Genomic DNA, 23,030 nt, shown 5'->3' with positions numbered 1-23,030 from the left:
AGGAATATCTAGAAATCATTTGCCATGGTTGGACTGTTTACTCTTTTCACCATGTTTATAATGCTGGTAATGTTGCTTTGTTTCATCTGCCTAATTATCACAGCTCATCCTCTCTATGCAAAACTGTGATTGTGTCAGTAAATGTACTGAAAATGTATCTTCTATCTCTCTTGTGTTTCGCCTGGGCATGCATGAGTAAGACAACGAAAGGGTAAGAACTGTTTCCACGATTCTCTTGGGGGTCAGAGTGTCATGTTTATGTTGCCATAATCACCTTCCACCCCAGTAAGGTTAGGGCACTGTGAGGATGAGGCACTGTGAGCTAGCCAAAAACAGGGCCAACAGTTTTTGATGGTGTGGATGGACTCAGCCCCCTCCCCCCCCCCCCAATTCTGAAGTTCTGTCATCCTAATATGTAGTCCTATTATTTTAGTAGGAACGGTATAACATGGCACCACCAACATTCATAGGTCAGGTACTTATTCAAGGGGTCGCCTGAGTAGTTCTCTTATGTGTGCCCAAGGCTCCCTATTCACCTTAAACAGAAACATCTGTTGTGTTAGGGCTAAATCCTTCTGAGCATAATAGGAAACACTTACTTTTTCTGTAGGGTGTCCAAGCCTGACATTTCAAAGATACCCAGACTTATTAATTTCCATATATTAAAATGGAGAATGCAGTTAACATTCCTGCTAATTGCAGGGCTGCCGTTACAGCACATTTAAATTTACATGGGCTACCTAATGGGTGTGGAGATGTTACCTTTGTGTTTGAGGCTCACAATGCAATACAAAATTGAAGGATTTTACTTTTCCTGCGATGCTAATACAAACACATTCCACACATACACAGAGGCTAATGCAGCAGGCCAATACAGAGCATATCAAGACTTAGAAATACCATTAACATTTCATGAACATCAAAATTGGATCCAAGGCTCCCTACCACACGTTTTAGAAAATGTTAGACTGGGTCCCCTCAATGATGACGGGGCCTCATGGTCAGTTCTAGCCGGCTGCACACCATATCCTAATATACAGCAATTAACTGTGACCAATGTACAATCCCTGTACAATAATGTAGTTGCACTATACAGATGTCTACCTCAGGTTATAATGCTCACCATAACATCTGCCCCAGCACGGGCTGTGCAAGCTGTCCAACCACGATTAGCTACACTTGGGATTAGCCCAGTAACTATCAATGCCATTAGGGTAAGATACCCACCAGATGGGAGAAAATTCTGTTCTGGATTGCAGAAAACACAAATCACCTTGAAGCAGTGTTTCCCCATACTGGACCCCAAGGCAAACATAGAAAGAATTCTCACCATGTGCTTGCCGCTAGGGATGGTTCCTTCCATTGATGACTTTGCAACATGGAGTACAGTCTTTGCTGCAGTAAATACCATAACTCATTGTACACCATCATTTACAGTTTGCCAGATGTACTAAAACAGATTCAAAATTAATACAGGGCTGCCCCTGCCCTAGACTTGGGTATGACATTATTAGACAACTTTACCACCGTATCCTCAATTATTTTAGGAAATATTAAAGGGGAAGCAGCTACATTGGCAATATGCCAGAGACCAGTGAAGGTCGCAGTAGCGGACCAAGATTGTGAGTTACCAAAAATTATTGTGGACACCTATACATCTATAGGTCAAGATAATTTGAGGGCCAGACCAAATAAGCCACAGCTTAAGGGTAGTTCAGACAAGCACAATACCAAGCAAGCACCTAAGTCTTGCTCCAGATTCCTTTGGGTGTGGCCACAGCGATCGACTGACACTCGCTTTGTTATTAAAGATTTGCAAGTATACATCTGGATATATGAAGTAGCTGCATTCCACTCATGCCAAGGCCCTGCTTTTGCCCCTAGGGCTTACACGGATACTATGGGAACCCAGGGTGTAGATGTGCATTATTCTTCACCATATCATCTTGAAGGACATTCAATAGTGGAGAGGAAAACCTGAGAATTAAAGCAATCCTTAACCTAGAGTATTAGCTTCAGGTCGTAGTAGGATCCATCCCCTGTATGGAGTTCAGAGAGCAGTAAATAATCTTAAACTTCCTACACAATCTTCAGGTGGCCGGACCCCATACAAAGTCCTGTTTGGCATCTAGACATACGTTCCAGATCTTGATGGTCCTGGTGCAGTGGAGGCAAATACACCTTTTAATATAAATGAACATTTGGCTGTCTTATAGTAACTCCAAGACTTCAGGGATGAGCATTGTTATGTTATGCTATATTATGCTAATTTAATTTGACAGTGTGCACAAATCAGCCCGGAAGAGGTTTCCTGTCGCTGGGGACAACCGCAAGAAGGAAAACAGAAACTCGAGGTTAAACTTGACAGTCTTGAGTGGTTTCCTAAATTTTATGTAATCTGTACACTAATGTATATTGAATGGCAAATTGTTTTGCATGCTGGGTATGGTAAGTTGTGCTTTGTCCAAGGATCTCAGATTCCTCACTGGACAATAGTGTTTAAGCTTCTTATGTAAATAGCTGGGACCTTTTCCCATTAAAGCTTTGTGGATTAAACATCAGATTTTGAATGTTATTCTCTGCCTGACAGGTAGCCAATGTAGAGTTCTCAAAAGAAGAGTGCAAGCAGAGCCCGAGGGAAATTGCAAATGAGACGTGCTGCAGTATTTTGAACAAATTGTAACTTGGACAGTAATATCTCATTGGCTGAATATAATAATATGTTGCAGTAGTCCAACCTGCTAATAATGAGTGCATGCACCAGGGTTTGTCTAGCCGAAAGCGGGAAAAATGGCAGTGCTTTCCTCAGCAGGCGCATCATGTGGAAGCAGGTCCACATAGTAGACAGAACCTACTTTTTCCTTGTTAATGCTTGGCTCAGTCTGACACCAAGATTCTTGACCATTTGTCTGGGGGTGGTAGGGGCACTACCCAACTCTGAAAGTCATCAGTCAGGAGACCAAAGCTGTTGGACTTTACCAAAAAGCATAATTTCTGTCTTTTCTGCATTCAGCTGGAGACAGTTACTTGACATCAATCTGCTATCGCTGTCATCTTATTGGAAAAACTTTCTTTAACCTTGCCCGACTCTTTGTCAAAGGAAATGACCAGCTGAGTGTCGTCCACGTAAGACAGAATTTCAAATCCAAATGAATTAGTAATCTTGGCAAGGGGAGTCACATATATGTTAAATAGGGAGGGCTCAAACATGAGCCCTGAGGGACCCCTTTGTCAATAAACATGGTACGATACTTTAATGCCCCAAACAGATAGATTGAGATCCATTTCCCAGAAAGTCTCAGAACCACTAAAAAAAGGCTGTCCCATAGATCCCTATCTCGTACAAACTTTGGAGCAGTCTGATATGGGACACAGTGTTGAAGGCTGCGGAGAGGTCTAAAAGCACAAGCAAAGATGGAGTCTTGGCATCCAGAGAGCATCTTTTGAAGTCTGTAACAGCTACCAAGGCATTCTCTAAACCCAGATTGTGATGGATCCAGTATTGCGTTCTCCTAAAGGTAGGCTAATAGCTGTTTATTTATTAGACCTTCCAGCAGCTTGCCGAGAAGCAGAAGCAGGAAAATGGGTAGATAGTTTGAGAGAATTATTGAGGCACCATTACCCTTTTTTTGAATAGACATAACCTGCGTGGAATTCCAGGCCAGAGTAATTTTCTCTCTGTCTATGGATAGATTCAACAGTGATCTGAATGCGGGAGCAATCTGATTAGAAGTAGCACTGAGATCCTTGGCGGGCATGGATCCAAGGGGGCACCGGATTTGGGTTTTTCTAGAGCTCTTTGTATTTGCTCAAGTGAGAAAGCATCAAACATTTCCAGGATAGATACACTGTCAAGGGAGGAGACAGTTAAAATTAATCTCTGCTTTTGTCTGGTCCAGAGGGCTGGTAAAATTCTGGTAAAGTATCTTAATTTTGTCCTCATAAAAGTCTGAAAGAGAGTCACACAATTCTTGTAAGGTCTGAATTCTCTGAGAACAAGCCTGAAGATTAATAAAATCGCTAAGGACTTTAGAGAGCTCTTCAGATGAATTAGCCCACTGACTAATTTGGTTGGTTCAATGAGTTATATGAGCTAGTTTGATGTTCTGATGATATCTGGTAAGCAAAACTTTATATGCTTCTTTGTCCTTTTGGGTGCTGGTCAAGCTCCAGCATTGCTCCAGCTTTTTACAAGCAGACTTTCCTTGTTGCAGTTCTGCTGTTTGCCAGGGTCCATGAGTCCTGTGCTTCATATTTGTACGTGTTTTAAAAGGACCAATCTTTTCAAAAGGAAAATTTAAGGCTTTGTGATGCTGTTTGATTAACTTCTGGATCTTTAGAGGCCACAGCAAAGTCAAATATTTTTGCTGCCACTGTCTTTTGTCTGCTTTGTTACCAAAATGTATCTTTTTAATCCCCTCAGATTTAGGGATCTGGAAACGTATCAGGGAGTGTTCCGTCCTGAGAAGAGGTGAGGGAGAGTCACAAGCCAGAAATTTGAGTTAGTAAAATTATGTCCAAGATATGGCCTACAGAACGAGTGGGATCTTTAATTTTGTTATGTAAACCCAATGTCTTTAAGTCTGAAATTAGCTATGCTACTTCGAAGTTGGTGAGATCTTCTCCATGGTAGCTGAAATTGCCCTGTAACACATAGGTTAGGCGATGGCTGAAGTTTTTTTTGGTATGAGAAGACGATAGACCATTATTCCTTTCCAGCAATCTTTAGAGGTGAATTCAGTTTGAAAAATACATAGCTCTACCCAGTCAGTGTTTAAAGTGTCTATGAAAGAGACTTTGACTGTGTCTTGAAAAATGATGGCAAAGCCGCTCCCTGTTTGCACGTCTCTATGGAGTCTAAGCAATCAATAGTTGTCCAGAAGTGCCAATGTAATAGCCAGTAGGGTAGTAGGACTCAGCCAGGCTTTGGTCAGAAAACCAACCTCTGGTAATAAGCAGGAAAAGAGATTCCAGTGTTCAGTCGAGTGCTTTGGTAAAGACCTGGCATTGCTAAGGAGGCTGTTGAAATAGTGTGGAGCCTGGGGAGGAGAGGAGTGAGAATTTGTGCAAAGGTCCCTGTGAGAGAGTCTGCCGTCATACAGGTAGAGTTGTCAGTTGCCATGTTCCCCCATCACAATGTCCCTAAAGGTGTTATATAGATAGTTGAATTGCATTTTAGGCAGCCCACAGGGCCTTCTAAATGGCGTGGGAAAAGGTTGGAACCATTGTAGCTCCAAAGACATGGAAACTCTACACAGGTCTTCAATTTTATGTAGCGCTATTGAGGGATAGGTGATAACCTCTGAGGTAAAAGGAGCAGGGGTCCTGGTTCCTGGTGACGGGTGGGTGCGGATGGGACCCAACGGGCATGCCTTCGGTGCACCGGCAGCACATTCACACTGGTATCGGCTAATGAAGTACATGGATGTAAGTAGCTAGCCTGCTAGCTGCTAAAGGTGACATGCAATCTGGATGCTGAAGTGTCAGTCTAGCTTACTCTGCTCAACCGGTAAATATCGCGATGGACCGGCAAGCTAAACATGGCGCAAAACAAAAGTGTCAATAAGAGAAGAGACAAAGAAAACCTTAGACATCTAAAAGATAAAAGTTTTAAAACAGTGCTGAAAGCATTATCGCTTGCCTGCAATTGTCCAGCCGCACCAGCATCAGCTTATGAAGTACATGGATGTTAGTACCTAGACTGCTAACTGCTAATGGTGACATGCAGTCAGGAAGTGGAGAGGTTAGCTTCGCTTACTCTGCTCAAATGGTAAATACTGCGGCAGACCAGCAAGCTAAACACGCCTCAAACCAAAAGTCAATAACAAAGAAACCTCATAGCTCTAAAAGATAAACATTTTAAAACAGTGCATTCAAATAAACGTTCTGCCACTGATGGAGTGAAGGAGCAACCAGCACCTTCCGGCTGGATTCCAAAGGTTGGGGATCAAGTTTGAGAGAAGATTGTGCTAAAAAAGGAGTTTGGGGCATCATACCATGTACCGGTGCCATTCCTTGGCGTTCAAGGTACCAGAACTTTGATTTTGCCACCACTTGCTGGTTGTAAAAACACAAGATTTGTTTCAATTGATAAAATAAAAATGCATCATGGGGCCCATCCTATGTAGTAGGCCACGAGGACTCCTGGGTAGTTCCCTAACTCCTCTCACTACCATACAGGGAATACCTCTACAAATATTAAATAACACCATTGTTGTTTCCTCCCGGCTCAGGAGGGCAGAGAATGAACTTTTTTTAATACCTGCTCTTGCTGCAAATTTAGGAAATTCATCAGACATAGGTCTGTAGTTTTCTACTGATACTCAGAGCAACAGAGTTGTTTATTATGAACCACCTTTGGAGGTGTCTGACAGTTCTCTTTCACCAGTTGAGGCTTTGGTCTTGACACAGACTGCTTCTGGTTATTTTGTTGACATTGATGGCTTCTCGACTGACTAATCGCACATTTCACTCTATGGTGTATGTGGTTTTCTTCACTGGCTGAAACACACTTATCTGATTCATCCAGGGTCCTTACTTTTGAATTAGAATTTAATTACTTTCTCTTTACTTGTTGGATTTCCAGTCGTGTTCTTCCTTCTTATAAATGGACATTATCACACAAAATGCTCTGCTGTAGAACTGGTAGCTGAGGTATTGAAACCTCATTCTTCTTCTCACAAAGTGCGAAGAGACGTGTCTCTTGTGAATATTTCTGTTTTCCATTATATGATGGAATTGTTTGGGATAAGGTCTCCTATGATGTTTTTGGTCCTAAAGAAACTCTACAAATTCCTTATGTTTTTAAAGTTGCTATGGATGATTTAATGACCCCATGTGTTATTTCTGATGAATGGGATGTTAAAACAGTGAGTTCAGTGCTGACTGAGCTTCAGTATTATACTGTTTGAAAGTGCGGCTATGTATATGAATTCTGCTAATTATGATGTAATGTTTTGTTACCGTCACTATAGCGACCATTACTTACATAGAGCTAATACTACCCATAAAATTTTCAATTATATACAAAGGGGAACATTTCCAGACACCATCAATGGGGAGTCTCAAAACATATTGAGAAGTTTGCATACTTTTCTTGGCATGATACTTCAGAGCCTGTTTCTTATTACTATAAATGAACACCTTCAAAAGCAAGGAAAAATATGCCGACCCAGACAAAATTAATGTATTCCAATTAATTTGTTTCCCAACTTGCAGTTGAAGGCTACAAATATTGGAAAGAAACAATTGATTTAAAATCAGTTTGGGGAACAAAAACTTGGCACGTGCAGGGCATTGATGCCTTATTTAAAGTGTGTCTAATACCAGTACAGATTAGATAATTTTTCAGAATGACACCGTGCAGCAGACCACTTGCTTGGGTCTAGCAAAAATTAAATAAATGTGTCCAGTATTCCCTCTACTGCATGATTTGAAAAATGGCGACATTTAGTAAATGACACTGAAAAACAGCTCAATGGCATGGTACAGAATGGTACTTTTAATTCTACACTTTCAGGTCCTAATGGGTGGTTATTGTGGCCAGTGAACACAAATGGTTGTCATGCACATTTTTAAAACTTTTCACAGGGTTTTAAAGCAAGCAGGCCAGACCCTGGTAATGTTCAGTCCCATCACACATGGGTGGTCACCACTTAATGCATGCTAAAGTTATGCCAGCAGTGGTTGCAACATTACACTTTATCAGCAGTAAAACAACACCGTTCTGTGTTTTCTGATGACATGATTTTTACAGGTTTTCTAGTTAGGTCCTAGGGCACTACATTCTAAAATGTTCCTTTATACCATCTACAATGAAATATTTAAACTTTCTCAAATGGAGACTGCTGCTCGTTTAAGGCAAATTGATAAAGCTAATTTAGAAAAAGCCTTGGCAGTTGTTTAAAACGGAATTAATACCTTGTCCCCTTGTGTTTACACTTTTAGTAACATTGTATTGTCTGCAATTGATATTAGCCAGAATGACATGTCTTTTTTAAAACATGGACAAAGTCAGCTTGGATATATTATGCAACTGAGTTGGCCATTGCAAATTTTAAAGTCAGACCACGTGTCCTGGAAGCACGTGAACGCAACAGAATTGTTTTTGCCTTTTAATTTGACTTGACACATAAACATCAAATAATGGCAAAGATGCTACTTGTACAATGCTCAATGTACAAAAAGTAGAAACATTTCCTTTCACAGTAGCCGAGACACAATCAGCACTATGGCTAATTCATGGCGTTATCTCACTGCCAGTTTCAATGTTTTAGTTCACATCATGCTTGAAACATATTCCAGTAGGCAGATTTGAAACTTAAGTGGAGAGTCTTATTCACAAGGTGTGGGAATTACCCTTTAATTACAGATTTGTGAGTGGGGGGAAAAGAGGTTTTTGTTGTTGTAAAAAAATGCAAAACTTCTATAAACCACTCCATGACATGTAAAGAGGCGATATTGCACTGAGCATGTTATGCGCCCGTGCTAATTTGGCATGTTATTTGAAGGGAGTACTAGCTTCCTTGATTTGCCCAATATTTCAGTTCCTTTCAAATGGAAGTTATTTGATGCTCAATGATCATGGGTGTTGTGGGATGAGAGCAGGTGTCCCCTATGCGGTTTCTGTTTCTCAAATAGTGACCTGCTGTATTAATGGACTATTTCCTCCAGCACGTGAGATTAGAGTAGCTAGCTTATGGCCTTCTATTACGACCTTTAATGTTAATTTTGACAAACTGAGCAGACTAAAGGCCCTACTGTTTCAGAAGAACATGGCATTTACATCTGCCCATGAAAGATCTGAAATGCAACAATCGCCATTAAATACAAACTTTCCCAAACTTTCAGATGAGCTTGTGAGTCACTTTTTTAATGCTTCTAACACCATGAGGTTGGGTCTGGCTTTGTCAGCACATTCCAGAATGTTTTCAGAGTGATACCATCTTTTATACACTCTTTGTTTGCGATTGTATTTAGATGCATACTACTTGTGTTATTCCTGATTGGTGTTATTTTGATTCTATTTATGCTGCTTTGTAGTGGGTGCCCCACCTCAAGGCCAAATGATGATGGAACTATCACATGTCATGCTGTGTCGTGAACGAATGATACAGTACTTTGGAGTACCCTTACTGGAGGAACTAAATGAAAACTGGTCCTTGTCATTTTGCCAGTATGGTTCTATTGTGTGCAACTTGTGTTATGCTGTCTTTGGTGCCCTTTCGAGGGTGCGATTTAAATCTGTATTGCAACGCAATTGCTACAGTGTATGGACATGGACATGCTATAGCTTCAGGATTCTTTCTATGAGCCATTCTGTTCTTTGGAAATGGACGCTGAGGCTCCAGGATTCCTTGATATTGGCCCTCCTACTGCGGGCACTGTATAGGATGCAGCAACCTCAGCGCCAGCTGAGGGTAATGACCATGTTTTTTCCTTTGATTTGCTCACCGAGGCCATTGTGGTTCTGTCCTCTGCAGAAGCAGGATGCCTCCTAGATTCCATTGACTCCGATAACTTGGGTGGCATCTTGGAAACCTCCAATGATTTTTAAAATTCAGACCCTCGTTGTTATCAAATTGTTTAATTTGATTTTCTGTTTTTAATTGGCATATTGTAATGACTTGTTTGCTTTGCTAGTTGGAGTGAACATTTGATCTCTTTTTAGCCTAGTCTTGCTAGAAGATTGCTTTTCACGGCCAAGGGAAGGGTGTTTTTGAGGTCTTCTTAGGCCAACAACAGATCTCTATTTTAGCTTAGTTTCATATTTTACATTTTCAAGTATTAGCTGACATCGCTTTTAGTAGTGACATTTTACACATTTACCCATGCACAATAATATTCCAAGAATACATTGTACATGCTGCTTGTTTTTAGTTAGCCTTTCTTGACATGTAATCTGTACACTCTGTTCAAGGCTAGGAACACAGTGAAATATATCCTAGTGCTTGCGTTGCCTATTTGGGGACAGCTTCTAACATCTATCATTGCACCAGAGCTCTGCCTCTAATGTAGTGTGGCTTTGATTATACAAACCATTCCCTGATGTAGGAGGGTCAGAGAAGCCCACCAGCTGCGACCATCTTCGGACGAATGCTGTGTTAGACATGCAGTTCAGCTGACGCTGATCTCGTTTCCAGAAAAGGAATTTCATCTACACCACAGGCTAATTTCCTGGTTCAGTTCTCCAGGTATGGGGCTAAGGTTATCGTCCTAGATAGACAAAGGCAGAAGGTATACCCACTATGCCGTCTGTATAGGGTTAGTGATAGGTAGGAATATTCAGAAATCAATTACCATGGCTGGACTGTTTATTCTTTTCATCTTGTTAATAATGCTGGTAATGTTACTTTGTTTCAACTGCCTAATTATGGCAGCTCATTCTCTCTATGCAAACCTACGATTGTTCCAATAAATGCATTGAAAACTCACCTTGTATCTCTCTTGTGTTTTGGGGGGCATGCAACACCAACAAAAGGATAACATATGTTTCCACGATTTCCTTCGGGATCCGAGTGTTATGTTCAGGTTGCCATAATCACGATCCACTAGGTAAGGTTAGGGGTTTGGGTGATGCAATGTGAGCTAGCCAGGAATGGGGTGAACAGTTTCCAATGGTGTGAACGGACTCAGTTGTGGCATACTGAAGTTCTAATAGGCAGTCCTATCATTTTAGTAAGAACTGTATAAAAGGGTATCCTCAGAAGAGTTTGCCCTTTGTAAGTGTATACCCTGGGCTTCCTTACAGCATATCAATCCTGTACCTAGTTTATTGGGGGTTTTGATGCGTAAGTATGCTTTTTACCTATTTGATGCGTAAGTATGCTCAGCTTAGTTAGGACCACATACTGGAAGTACATGTTGAGTGAAAGGGAAAGCAGGTATATATATGTTACCAGGAAGTCATTGGTTACAGTTATGTGTTACTCCTTTCAGAATTGTATAACTCTTCTTAGCTCATTTTTCCAATGAAACTGGTCCCTTTTTCCACCTAATTTCAGCAAACCACCCTGACTTTGAGCACCAAGCATTAGTACTCTACTATCAAGTGATTTATGCAATATTGTTTTGCACCTGAAAACAGAAGCAACAAGAAGCCACATAGAGCCATTGTAGCAAGAGTAATTATACAATCTCTGATTAGTACTTTCACCATGACTTAGCAATGCTAGAGTCATCCCCTGGGGGAATGTGAACAACATGGATTTATACAATATTAATTAAATGAGCTGAACCTCCAAATGAATGTTTTTTCATCCCTATTTCCTAGGTTTCGCTATACTCTTTATAGGGACTATTATTTGAAGCATGTGGCAGTAAGTGGTTACTAGTTATGGCCACGATTGCTATTGTCTTTTGGAGCCCAACTGGATAACCAAGTTACTTCCTTTATTTGCACGATTCTGCAAAGGCAGTGAAGGCTCACTCTAGGAGCTGGTAGAAGGTTTGGAGTCAGATACTGTACAAATATACTTAATTTTGAATTACAGTTGTTTTTATGAAGAATAATTGTTTTTACTTACATGTAGAGAAGTAAGGGCCTTAAAATTAAACAAAAAATATCAATACGATCGGTCTCTTGGTTCATTGTTATCCTATAGGAAAGACTTTGCATGAACAATTTCCATTATCTTTTGTGCTTTTCATGCATTTTCTGTCAGAAATGAGATCATTAATTTGGGAGGGTGTAACCCTACCAGTTCAATAGACCAACTCTGCTTAGGTCTAAACACAGTTCTGAAATAATGTCTGCTAAACCCCTGGTTGCTATGGAGAAACCAGCAGGCACGCCACAGATTAGGACGAAGTCCGTGTGGCCCACCTCTCTCTTCCTTAAGAATGCCCACTTTTAATCCATGTTGTGGGTTGTCAGATGGGGTGTGGACCAATTTGCCCCAAATCAATATCATAAGATAATGGAAAGTTGAAAACCCACATTATATCCGAGTGTAAGATTCCAAGCTTTCAACTTATGACTTGTGGTGCAGAATTAGTACTCTGAGTCAACGCCCCAGATTAGGGTATGCTATGTTTAACCAGTACAACAACTTTATAGTACAAACCACAACACAATAAACTAACCAAGTCCATTTAGAAAGCTTTAATGAGCAAAAAGATCCCAAGATCATTAAAAGAGGTTATGTGTAGCTGGCAATATGATTGTTTAAAAATATTAAGGCTAAAGCACTATAGAAAAAACAACAGTTCGCGGTGGACTGGGACCTATGCGCAATTACAGGCCGACTGTGATGGAGCAGAGATTGGGCACACCAGGTGAACTGTCGGCTTATAGGTTTTACCTTCATGCTTAGTGTCATATTTGTGGCTTGGTTGGCATTGCTTTTGCACCACGCAATGTGGTGCAAGAGCGACGCAAACTTTAAGTAATATTTATGAAGCCACACAAGGCCACCTAGCGTGGCACTCCGTTGCCTCATAAATCTCAAGTAATGTAATGCAGCGCAAATCACTGCATTACATTATCCTGCACCAGGGAGGTGTTTCAATGGGTGTTCCCATGCAACATCCATGGACTCTTACACATTCCCAGATTTATCAACTCTGGTAAAACTGGGAATGGACCAAAATCCTATGCCTCCCCAGGTGAGGCGTACTGAAGAGAAATATCTTTGTTTCTCTTTGTTGTGTCCTCTTTCTATTCGTGCTGCATTCTGCAGCATACACAGAAAAAGAGAAAAGCCTCTCAGGATTGTTTTAGTGCAGGAAGGTGCCTTTACAAAGTGCAAGGGTGCCTAGTTTGGCACTAGGCTGACTATAGGGCACCAGTGCACAGTAAAGGGCAGGAATGTGCACATTTTATAAATACTACGCATTCCTGCCCCTTCCCTATGACACAAGGCAGTGCACCTAGGTGATTTGCTGCATTGCCCTCCGCCACAAAGCCCATAAATATGTGCCTTAGTATCCAACGTCTGGGAAAGATTCTTCTGTCAAGTCCTGCAGTCCAAAGCTCCTCAGGCAGGCTTCTGAGCAAGGCTTTTTCAAGCCAGGTCTCCTGCAGGGCCTAGTCCTCTTTAGTCAGCTAAGTCTGCTTGTAGTCAGGAATACTTGTGATTGTTGTGTCCCAGAAGCAGGAACAGGTGGCCAACCACTTGACCCTTGTTGAGCAGTTCCCGTCCCTGGGTCCCAGTAGGATTCAGGGAACATTGTGGCCTTGTGTGAGACCTCTTCCAGCAGGAGCCAGTAGTCAGGATTTTTCTTCTAGTAGGGCCTACCTCTTCAGATGAAGTCTTCCCATGTCCATAAATGTTCTGAGAAGGTGGTCATGGAGTTGCTAGCTTTATTCTGTTCACTAGCCATGTGAATGGAGAAATTCTACTACTCAGTCCTGACATTTTGCCCCCAACGCTACCACAGCCTTTTTCAGCACTTGCTTTTAGCCTTATTGCAAATTTACCCAGGGTGGGAGACTCAGCTGCCACCAGGCATGTCTTTTTTGCTTCTTGTCCACTCACCTACCTTTTCCTTCTAATGTGACTGGAGATGGGCTGCCTTAAGAGGGTCATGAAAATAAATTCGAGAATCCCCCCCCATGGCATCTGCAAGTCAAAGGAGGTAGCACTAGCATTGCTCTTTCACTGCCAACTGTTTGCAGCCATTCCCAGATAGCTAATCATATCAAATCAGGAACATTTATAAAGCGCACAGCTACTTGTGGAGTGCCCCAGCTCAAGCCTTGGCCGCAAACAAGGAAAAGGAGAAGTCACCTCATTTTTACTTCTTAAATTGAGGCACCACAGCTAGCACATAGTAGTTTATAGTCTACAATACGGGGTAATAACCCATAACTCAGGGACCCGGGTTTACACAATATCGGATGCAAATGGTCCCCAAGGGGAGAGTGTCCCCCTTGACTCCCACAGGCACTCTTTTTATTGTTCCTAGAACCCCTCTTGAAAAGGAATTCTTCAAAGATTAAACATAATTTTATTTTTGTAGTTTCAAAACAAGAATGTCATAATATCATAATACCAAAGGTGCTTCTATACAGTGACGGCGCAGTGCAAAGTGACAAGGTGAAAAAAGTGCACTGGTGCTATATATAGATACATGTGACTGGAACAAATGTGTTGTTAGTGGATATCTGTCCTTCGGATATCCATATCCACATTAAAAACTTAAAAACCAGTCCACACTTATGACTTATGTCGGTGTTTCGACCCTAATAACAGATCAATCAGTGCAGGGTCATCATCAGGACAACAAATATTGTGGAGACACCAGAGGATATATGATTACTCTCCCCTTCTCTCCATGGATGATCACGGTAGAAGAGGCTTCTCCTGATTACATCATCCGATTATCATAGACTGTTAATTGGCACCAAAATACCAAGAATGAAATTGGAATCTAGAACTGGGAACAAAACAGCTGTGCCCTGCCATAAATCAAGGTGAAAGCAGGGCCAACCAGACAGAAGGCCCAATGGGCCATAGTGAGCCAGGTAAACTTGTTCCTCTCTTAAATGGGCAGCCAATGTAGGTCCTTTAGGGGATGACAGATATGGGCCCTTCTGGCAACATTTATTAATAGCCGGATGGCTGCATTCTGGGCCAAAGTTTGTGTAGCTGGTAGGCCGGAAGACCCACATTGAGAGAATTAGCCTAATCTAACCGGGATGTGATGAGAGCATGAACGACCATCTTCTGGGTCAATACTGGGAGTAAGTGTAAAAGTTTCTTCATAGACTTAAGAAGTCCAAAGCAGGCACTAGCCACCACTGACACCTGAGGCCCAAAGGAAATAAAGTTGTCAAATTTAATCTCCACATTGCGCACAAGCGTAGCTGGTGACAGAGGAATAAGATCAGTCCAACAGTCTCAATTCCAGACGGGTAGTGGGGAACCGAATAGAAAAATCTGTTTTGTGGGTGTTGTACTGTAGATAGCTGTGTCACATCCACTGAAAAACATCAGTGAGGCAGGATTTAAACTTTCTGTAGGCATTAGTCTCATTCTTATCCTGCGTTAGCAGGTCCTACGTATCGTCAGCCTAAGACATGATCTGGACGCTGAAGGTTTCAATCAGTGATAAGGGGGTCATATAAACATTAAAAAGCATCAGAACAGAGCCCTGAGGAACCCCAAATTTGAGAGCTTTAGAGTTTGAGACGAATGGTGACATCCAGGCGGATTGGCTTCTGTCCGACAGGAAGGAGCAGATCCAAACTAGGACCGATTCAGCAACGCCAGTATTTTCTAGGCACTGGAGGAGAAAAGCATGACAGACAGTATCAAGGCCACAGATAAATCTAACAATATAAACACAACATGTTTCCCATCTTGATGAAACCAGTAATCTGGACCATGGTAGTTTCCATACTGAAACATGGTCGGAAGCCAGACTGCGATGGGTGCAGGAGCTGACCCTGTTGCCAGAAATTCAACAACTCTCCATTAATGCTCTTATCCAGTATTTTGGAAAAAGCAGGCAGTGGGGAGATAGACCTGATATTTCTCGATATTGATCGGTCTGCTAAGGGTTCTTTCAATAAAGGTATGAATTGAGCTTGTTTCCAACAGCTAGAAGCAGTTGCAGATTGGCTAGAACTCTTCAGGAGAAAATTTAAAACAGGATTGATAGTATTCAGATAGGCAGTCAGAATTTGGGTAGGGCAAGGGTCATCAGGAGAGCCAGACTTGCATGATTTCTAGGCCTGTCCCGATGCCTCCAAGGAAATGGTGGAAAACCCACAGGGGGAGAAGGAAGAGTTCTTTGCTGGGCAAGAGGGCAAATAATCCACCCAACTTGACTCTAGGAAGCCCTCAAGACCCAAAGAATTAGGAGCTTCCACAATACCAATGATTTTACTATCAAAGAAAACAGATAGTTGCTCACACAGATTAGGAGAGCCCTTTAAAGGCTGTAAAAGAATGTCAGGCTGGGTCAATTTCTTGATTATCTTAAAGATGTCTATAGATTTATTGCCTGACTCAGCAATTTGATTGACAAAGAAGGTTACTTGAGTTTTTTTTATAGTTAGATGGTAGTTCTTCAGAGCCTTTTTATAAAGTTTTTTGTCTTTGGGACTGTAATTCTTCGTCCAAAATCTTTCCAATTTATTACAGTGCTTACTCAGGACTCTATGATCCTCGTTAAACCGGGGGGGAAGTAAATCTTTTTCACATATTCACACATATTTGGGCAACGTGACATATGGTGAAGAGGTAAAAAAAACTGTGTCCTTGTGCAGATGGAAAGGTTTGGGAATTGTATTGGTAAACCGGGGATTATGCAGACTATTACAGTAGCAATTATGGAATTCTTCTCAGCAGGAGCTTAACATCTGCTCACATGCAAGAGCTTGCATTCCATTCTATCCTTTGGAGCTGCAAAACCTTTTTCTGAGGGGCCCAGTCCATTGAGATGATGAACAGCCATCTACAGTTTCTCTGGAAAGAGCCCAGCTTGCAGACAGTCTTGTCCAGCAGCCTGTATGAAGAGAACCTGAAGTAGCAATGTGGATTATGGGAGATGTTAAAAGCTTTCCATGTTTTCCACCGGGAGGGAGGTGTTATAGTATATCAGCCATCCAGAGTTACAGCTAAAGTAGCTTCTGCTTGTGAACTAGAGTCAATTGGTATTAACTGGCAGTGTGTCTAAAACTATGTTTGATAGGCCAGCAGCCGCCCTTGCTGGGTGCACTCACTTATCACCAGTGTTGTTGAGCATCAGAAATGAACATGAAGCACCGTCAATGGACTCACAGGTAGTTGAATCTTTCAGTGGAAAGAAACAGACCATTCCAGTTAGCGCTGGGTATGAGTATGGGCAGTATAGATTTACCAGCCATTAAAGAGGGTTGCCCATTAGTGGATTTACTGCCCTCATATTGTTAAACTGATCACTATACAATAATTTAGTTCCTCATGCCAGCATATTCCAGGGTTAATTACTTTTGGCATGTCTTTTCCATGCACAGTAAAATTTTGTGATTTGTATGTTTATTGATATATTTTGTTACTTCTAAAGCGCAAACCTAGCGGCCTAGCAATGGAGTGCTGTGCAGGAGACAAGCCCCAGTGTGGCTACATGGGGGTGAAGGGGCAGAGGGAGGAGTTAATCCTAGTGAAAGTAAGTAGGTTTAATTAGGTTAATACGAGAAAATGCCATAGTGAATCACTCACTTCATATTTCGAAACAAAAAAGTGTTGCGTAATGTGTTTTTGTGGATCACGTGCTGGGCGCTCAAATGTTATCTATAATTGGGTTTGAATATTACTGCTTGCTTTTCTTCAGGCCCTTTGTTTCAGGTTTGGGCTTCTGTTGTTTAACTTGTAACAACTTCCACTGAAACCAGAATGCACTGGCAGTGCAGCTGGTTAATGGTCGCTCTAGGGAATGGATGTGGATAGAAGTGCTTTGTTGTTTTTACTCGATGGCATTTAGGAAGTAACTGTTGAGTTTAATTAGTAGTTTTTATTACTTTATCATATATGTTTCCTTGCTAAAACAATCTTTTTTTAAGATATATAGCGCTTCAGACAATCCATCACTCCAGAAATGAAGGGTTTGGCTATGGAACTACCACAACCATAGTTGGTCAGAACAAATTGCAGCTCAAAAGAGATTCATTGATGTTAAGTACATTACAGAAAACCAGTGCTATCTCACTGGTGTCCACACTGGATTAACATGTGTCCTGTGACTTGTATAAAAATTATCAGATTATTACCATGTTGTTCAGTGACTCATTACATCTTCCTTTACAGACCCACTGTTGATCTCATTGGGGCCATGGAAACTCAGTCAGAACCCTCCGAGCTGGAGTTAGATGATGTTGTGATAACAAACCCCAATATTGAAGATATTCTGGAAAATGAAGATTGGATTGAAGATGCCTCGTAAGATTATTACATTTTCTCCTAAATTTCTCTTAAAAGTCCTCACTGACATAATGAAGATGGACATTATATAAATGTGGCTTTTACTGTTAGAAAACCTCTAAAATCTTATAATACACACACTGATTGTTTTAATTAAGACACTTAGTTAAACACTATGTAATGGTAGAGAACTTTGAATCTTCCAACTAGACTGCTCAGGTGTTCTAAGATTATACTCATTCCTGAGCCTTTTTATCTATAATTGTTTCTGGGCTTCCTATTTTCTAAGTCACGACGGTCTTTAGAGCTGTAAGACAAGGACGAGGGTTATGCTGCCTCAATTCATTGTCTGCTTCAGAACTCTTCTTTGTTCCTGTAAGGAGATATCTGTCTGGGCCCACTCCTGGACCATAAGAGCCTGAGAGAGAATTCCAATAGGGGAGTTAGGATTATCACCTGTGGCCAATTGTACACTACACGTTGACCCTGATTACAAGTAGATCAGATTAACATGCAGGGATTTCATGGGTGCCACTGCCATTTTTGGGTGCCCAATATATTTTCACTAGGGCTGAGCGGCTGCTATTGAGTCTCAAATATCTGCCCCCTTCTCTCCCAAGTAAACATTCCCTCAAATAATCATTATGTATTTTATCATATAGTTTTAACATTTCATTCAGAAACAGATTACTCCTAAGTAGTTATGAAATTTTTCTGCAAATAAGCACCAACTCTCCACTTAACACATTAGATCCATTTCAATCTTCAGAGTATCCATCAAGCAATATTCACTTTGTCCCAAAATCCTGTAAAGAAGCATCATGTTGATTCAAAATTGACTAGTTTGTCAAAGAAACAAACATCCCATTATCCTAAAGCATGTCATGCATCATGTTGACTCAAAATGCAAATGTATCCAAAACACATTATTAAAAATTCTGTCCATTTATCACAGAAATAGTCATCACATTGTGCCAAAGTACAACTGTTTTACCTACAAACACCCATCAGAAAATCCTAAAATTTACAAGTGTGTCCCATATGCAAGAATTACAATGCCAAAAATATATCAGTTTATCCCACAAACGAGTATCACATGCCAGGATGTACATCGGTTTCTTTACAAAAACAAACTACATTCTGCTAAAATGTATAATTGGTCCCAAAATCATAAAGGCCAGGGGCTGCCCAGTACAATCTTTTTGTTTTGCGTTTCTTTATTGAGCACATATCAAAAACAAGATCAAAACAGAAAAGGTATATCTGTAACATTAGAGTAGGAGGCACCCGTGCAGATACATGTAAATACAGTCGTAATCAAGGCACAGAATCTGGCGGCACAATGACACATCATGTATGGTGTCTACGTCTAACAGGGTACACAAGGGGGCAATCCAATCGCGTGTGTAGCATTCGGAATATGGGATATGTTTACCGTTGCAGTGGGGGGGGAGGAATATGTGGGCATCTTGGTCTCAGAGGAGAGGTGACGGATGTCCCCTAGTCTGCTTACATGGGTATGGAAAGTGTACGTGGAGGGTGTGCCGCGCTTCGACAGGTCGAGGCTCACCAGTAGTGTCCTGTGAAAGATGATATTGGAGAGGAAATGAGTGATTCAATCAGGGGCCTCATGACACTTCAGTAATAACATAAATGGAAAGGAATCTGGAGGGGCAGATATGACAGGAAAGGAAAGTCAAGGGGGCAGCAGGGAGAAAGGAGGTGGGCAGGGTAGTAGGGAGTAGGAAGACTAGTGGATTGCGTGCAGTGGTAGCCGGGGTGGTCAGGACAGGTGGAGAGCGAACCCATGAAGGCAGGGGCAAGGGCCATTAGGCATCAGTATGCAGTTTTGCTCATTCCCTAATCGGTTATAGAAATGGCTCCTAAATAATTAGGAAGACATCTAGGTTGTCTTGTAAATTTTAGATGGTGCATTCAAATGTCTCTGACTGGTACATTGTCCTGAGACATTCATAATGAGCAGGGAGAGTCAGAGAGTGCCAGTGGCGCAAGTCGCAAAGTTTTGCCGTGGTGAGTGCAATATGTAGTAAGCGACTTGTGGGTTTCCGGTCTCGTGTAGGAAGATCAGAGAGCGGGAAAATGGGACCTGGAGAGGGAGAATATTTTGGAGCGAACTGCCCAGCTCCCCCTAATAAGGTCCTATAGAGGGACAGTCACAGATGAAATGTATGAGGTCACAAAGGGAGGCAGGACAGCACCAGCACTGGGCATGAGGCATGAGCCTTGCCACCCTCAGTTAGGCCGGAGTTCAATACCAATCATGTAAAGTTTTGAATAAACAAAATTTCATGCATGCCTCCGTGGCGCCATGACCGCGTGCCTCCAGGAGTTCTGCCCATTCCTCCGGATCGAATTCTGTTTGAAGTTTTGTTTGCCAGGAGCTGTGAAGCGTGTTTAAGAGGGGTAGGGAAAAGAGATGGCGTATCAAGAGTGCGTCTAATCCCGACATCACCCCATGACATTTACCCCGCAGTCGCAGGTATGAAAGCACCGGGAAAGGCAGTACGTACCATGGACGGGGACCAGGCATTGATTAACCCCTTCGCTGCCAGGCCTTTTCCCCCTCCTGTGCCGAGCCTTTTTTTGGCTATTTGGAGCAGTTCGCGCTTAGGCCCTCATAACTTTTTGTTCACATAAGCTACCCACGCCAAATGTGCATCCTTTTTTCCCAACATCCTAGGGATTCTAGAGGTACCCAGACTTTGTGGGTTCCCCAGAAGGAGGCCAAGAAATTAGCCAAAAAACAGTGAAAATTTCGTTTTTTTCAAAAAAATTGGAAAAATGGGCTGCAGAAGAAGGCTTGTGGTTTTTTTCCCTGAAAAGGGCATCAACAAAGGGTTTGCGGTGCTAAAATCACCAGCTTCCCAGCTTTTAGGAACAGGCAGACTTGAATCAGAAAACCCAATTTTTCAACACAATTTTGGCATTTTACTGGGACATACCCCATTTTTACGATTTTTTGTGCTTTCAGCCTCCTTCCAGTCAGTGACAGAAATGGGCATGAAACCAATGCTGGATCCCAGAAACCGCAACATTTCTGAAAAGTAGACAGAATTCTGAATTCAGCAAGGGGTAATTTGTGTAGATCCTACAAGGGTTTCCTACAGAAAATAACAACTGAAAAAGAAAAATATTTAAATTGAGGTGAAAAAAACATCAATTTTTCTCTACGTTTTACTCTGTAACTTTTTCCTGCAATGTCAGATTTTCGAAAGCAATATACAGTTACGTCTGCTGGACTCTTCTGGTTGCAGGGATATATAGGGCTTGTAGGTTCATCAAGAACTCTAGGTACCCAGAGCCAATAAATGACCTGCACCCTGCAGTGGGTTTTCATTCTATGCCGGGTATACAGCAATTCATTTGCTGAAATATAAAGAGTAAAAAATAGCTATCAAGAAAACCTTTGTATTTCCAAAATGGGCACAAGATAAGGTGTTGAGAAGCAGTGGTTATTTGCACATCTCTGAATTCCGGGGTGCCCATACTAGCATGTGAATTACAGGGCATTTCTCAAATAGACGTCTTTTTTACACACTGTCTTACATTTGGAAGGGAAAAATGTAGAGAAAGACAAGGGGCAATAAAACTTGTTTTGCTAATCTATGATCCCCCAAGTCTTCCGATAAAAATGATACCTCACTTGTGTGGGTAGGCCTAGCGCCCGCGACAGGATATGCCCCAAAACACAACGTGGACACATCACAGAAAACAGAGCTGTTTTTTGCAAAGTGCCTACCTGTAGATTTTGGCCTGTAGCTCAGCCGGCACCTAGGGAAACCTACCAAACCTGTGCATTTCTGAAAACTAGAGACCTAGGGGAATCCAAGATGGGGTGACTTGTGTGGCTCGGACCAGGTTCTGTTACCCAGAATCCTTTGCAAACCTCAAAATTTGGCTAAAAAAACACATGTTCCTCACATTTCTGTGGCAGAAAGTTCTGGAATCTGAGAGGAGCCACAAATTTCCTTCCACCCAGCGTTCCCCCACGTCTCCCGATAAAAATGATACCTCACTTGTGTGGGTAGGCCTAGCGCCCGCGACAGGAAACGCCCCAAAGCGCAACATGGACACATCCAAATCTTTGAAAGAAAACAGAGGTGTTTTTTGCAAAGTGCCTACCTGTAGATTTTGGCCTGTAGCTCAGCCGCCACCTAGGGAAACCTACCAAACCTGTCCTTTTCGTAAAACTAGAGACCATGGGGAATCCAAGATGGGGTGACTTGTGTGGCTCGGACCAGGTTCTGTTACCCAGAATCCTTTGCAAACCTCAAAATTTGGCTAAAAAAACACATGTTCCTCACATTTCTGTGGCAGAAAGTTCTGGAATCTGAGAGGAGCCACAAATTTCCTTCCACCCAGCGTTCCCCCACGTCTCCCGATAAAAATGATACCTCACTTGTGTGGGTAGGCCTAGCGCCCGCGACAGAAAACGCCCCAAAGCGCAACGTGGACACATCCAATTTTTTAAAGAAAACAGAGGTGTTTTTTGCAAAGTGCCTACCTGTAGATTTTGGCCTGTAGCTCAGCCGCCACCTAGGGAAACCTACCAAACCTGTGCATTTCTGAAAACTAGAGACCTAGGGGAATCCAAGATGGGGTGACTTGTGTGGCTCGGACCAGGTTATGTTACCCAGAATCCTTTGCAAACCTCAAAATTTGGCTAAAAAAAACACATGTTCCTCACATTTCTGTGGCAGAAAGTTCTGGAATCTGAGAGGAGCCACAAATTTCCTTCCACCCAGCGTTCCTCAAGTCTCCCGGTAAAAATGATACCTCACTTGTGTGGGTAGGCCTAGCGCTCGCGACAGGAAATGGCCCAAAACACAACGTGGACACAACATATTTTTTTTCATAGAAAACAGTGCCTACCTGTGGATTTTGGCCTCTAGCTCAGTCGGCACCTGGGGAAACCTAGCAAACCAGCGCATTTTTGAAAACTAGAGACCTAGGGGAATCCAAGATGGAGTGATTTGCGGGGCTCTGACCAGGTTCTGTTACCCAGAATCCTTTGCAAACATCAAAATTTGGCCAAAAAACACTTTTTCCTCTCATTTCGGTGACAGAAAGTTCTGGAATCTGAGAGGAGCCACAAATTTCCTTCCACCCAGCGTTCCCCTAAGTCTCTCGATAAAAATGGTACCTCACTTGTGTGGGTAG

At 42.0% G+C, this 23,030-nt stretch overlaps 1 protein-coding gene across 7 annotated transcripts in view; it reads left to right on the top strand.

Moving 5' to 3' along the window:
- Positions 1–23,030, top strand: part of TMEM98 (transmembrane protein 98) — a 304,662-nt gene that overhangs the window by 234,851 nt on the left and 46,781 nt on the right. For all 7 annotated transcript variants that reach the window (XM_069238063.1, XM_069238067.1, XM_069238065.1 and 4 more), the window contains one exon: positions 17,736–17,867. In XM_069238063.1, coding sequence (XP_069094164.1) covers positions 17,736–17,867 — 132 coding nt within the window. The remainder of the gene's footprint in view (positions 1–17,735; positions 17,868–23,030) is intronic.

This window comes from Pleurodeles waltl, chromosome 6 (assembly GCF_031143425.1).
Source record: "Pleurodeles waltl isolate 20211129_DDA chromosome 6, aPleWal1.hap1.20221129, whole genome shotgun sequence".
NCBI lineage: Eukaryota > Metazoa > Chordata > Amphibia > Caudata > Salamandridae > Pleurodeles > Pleurodeles waltl.
Note: the sequence above shows the minus strand (reverse complement) of the source record. Positions and strands in the feature narration are given on the sequence as shown.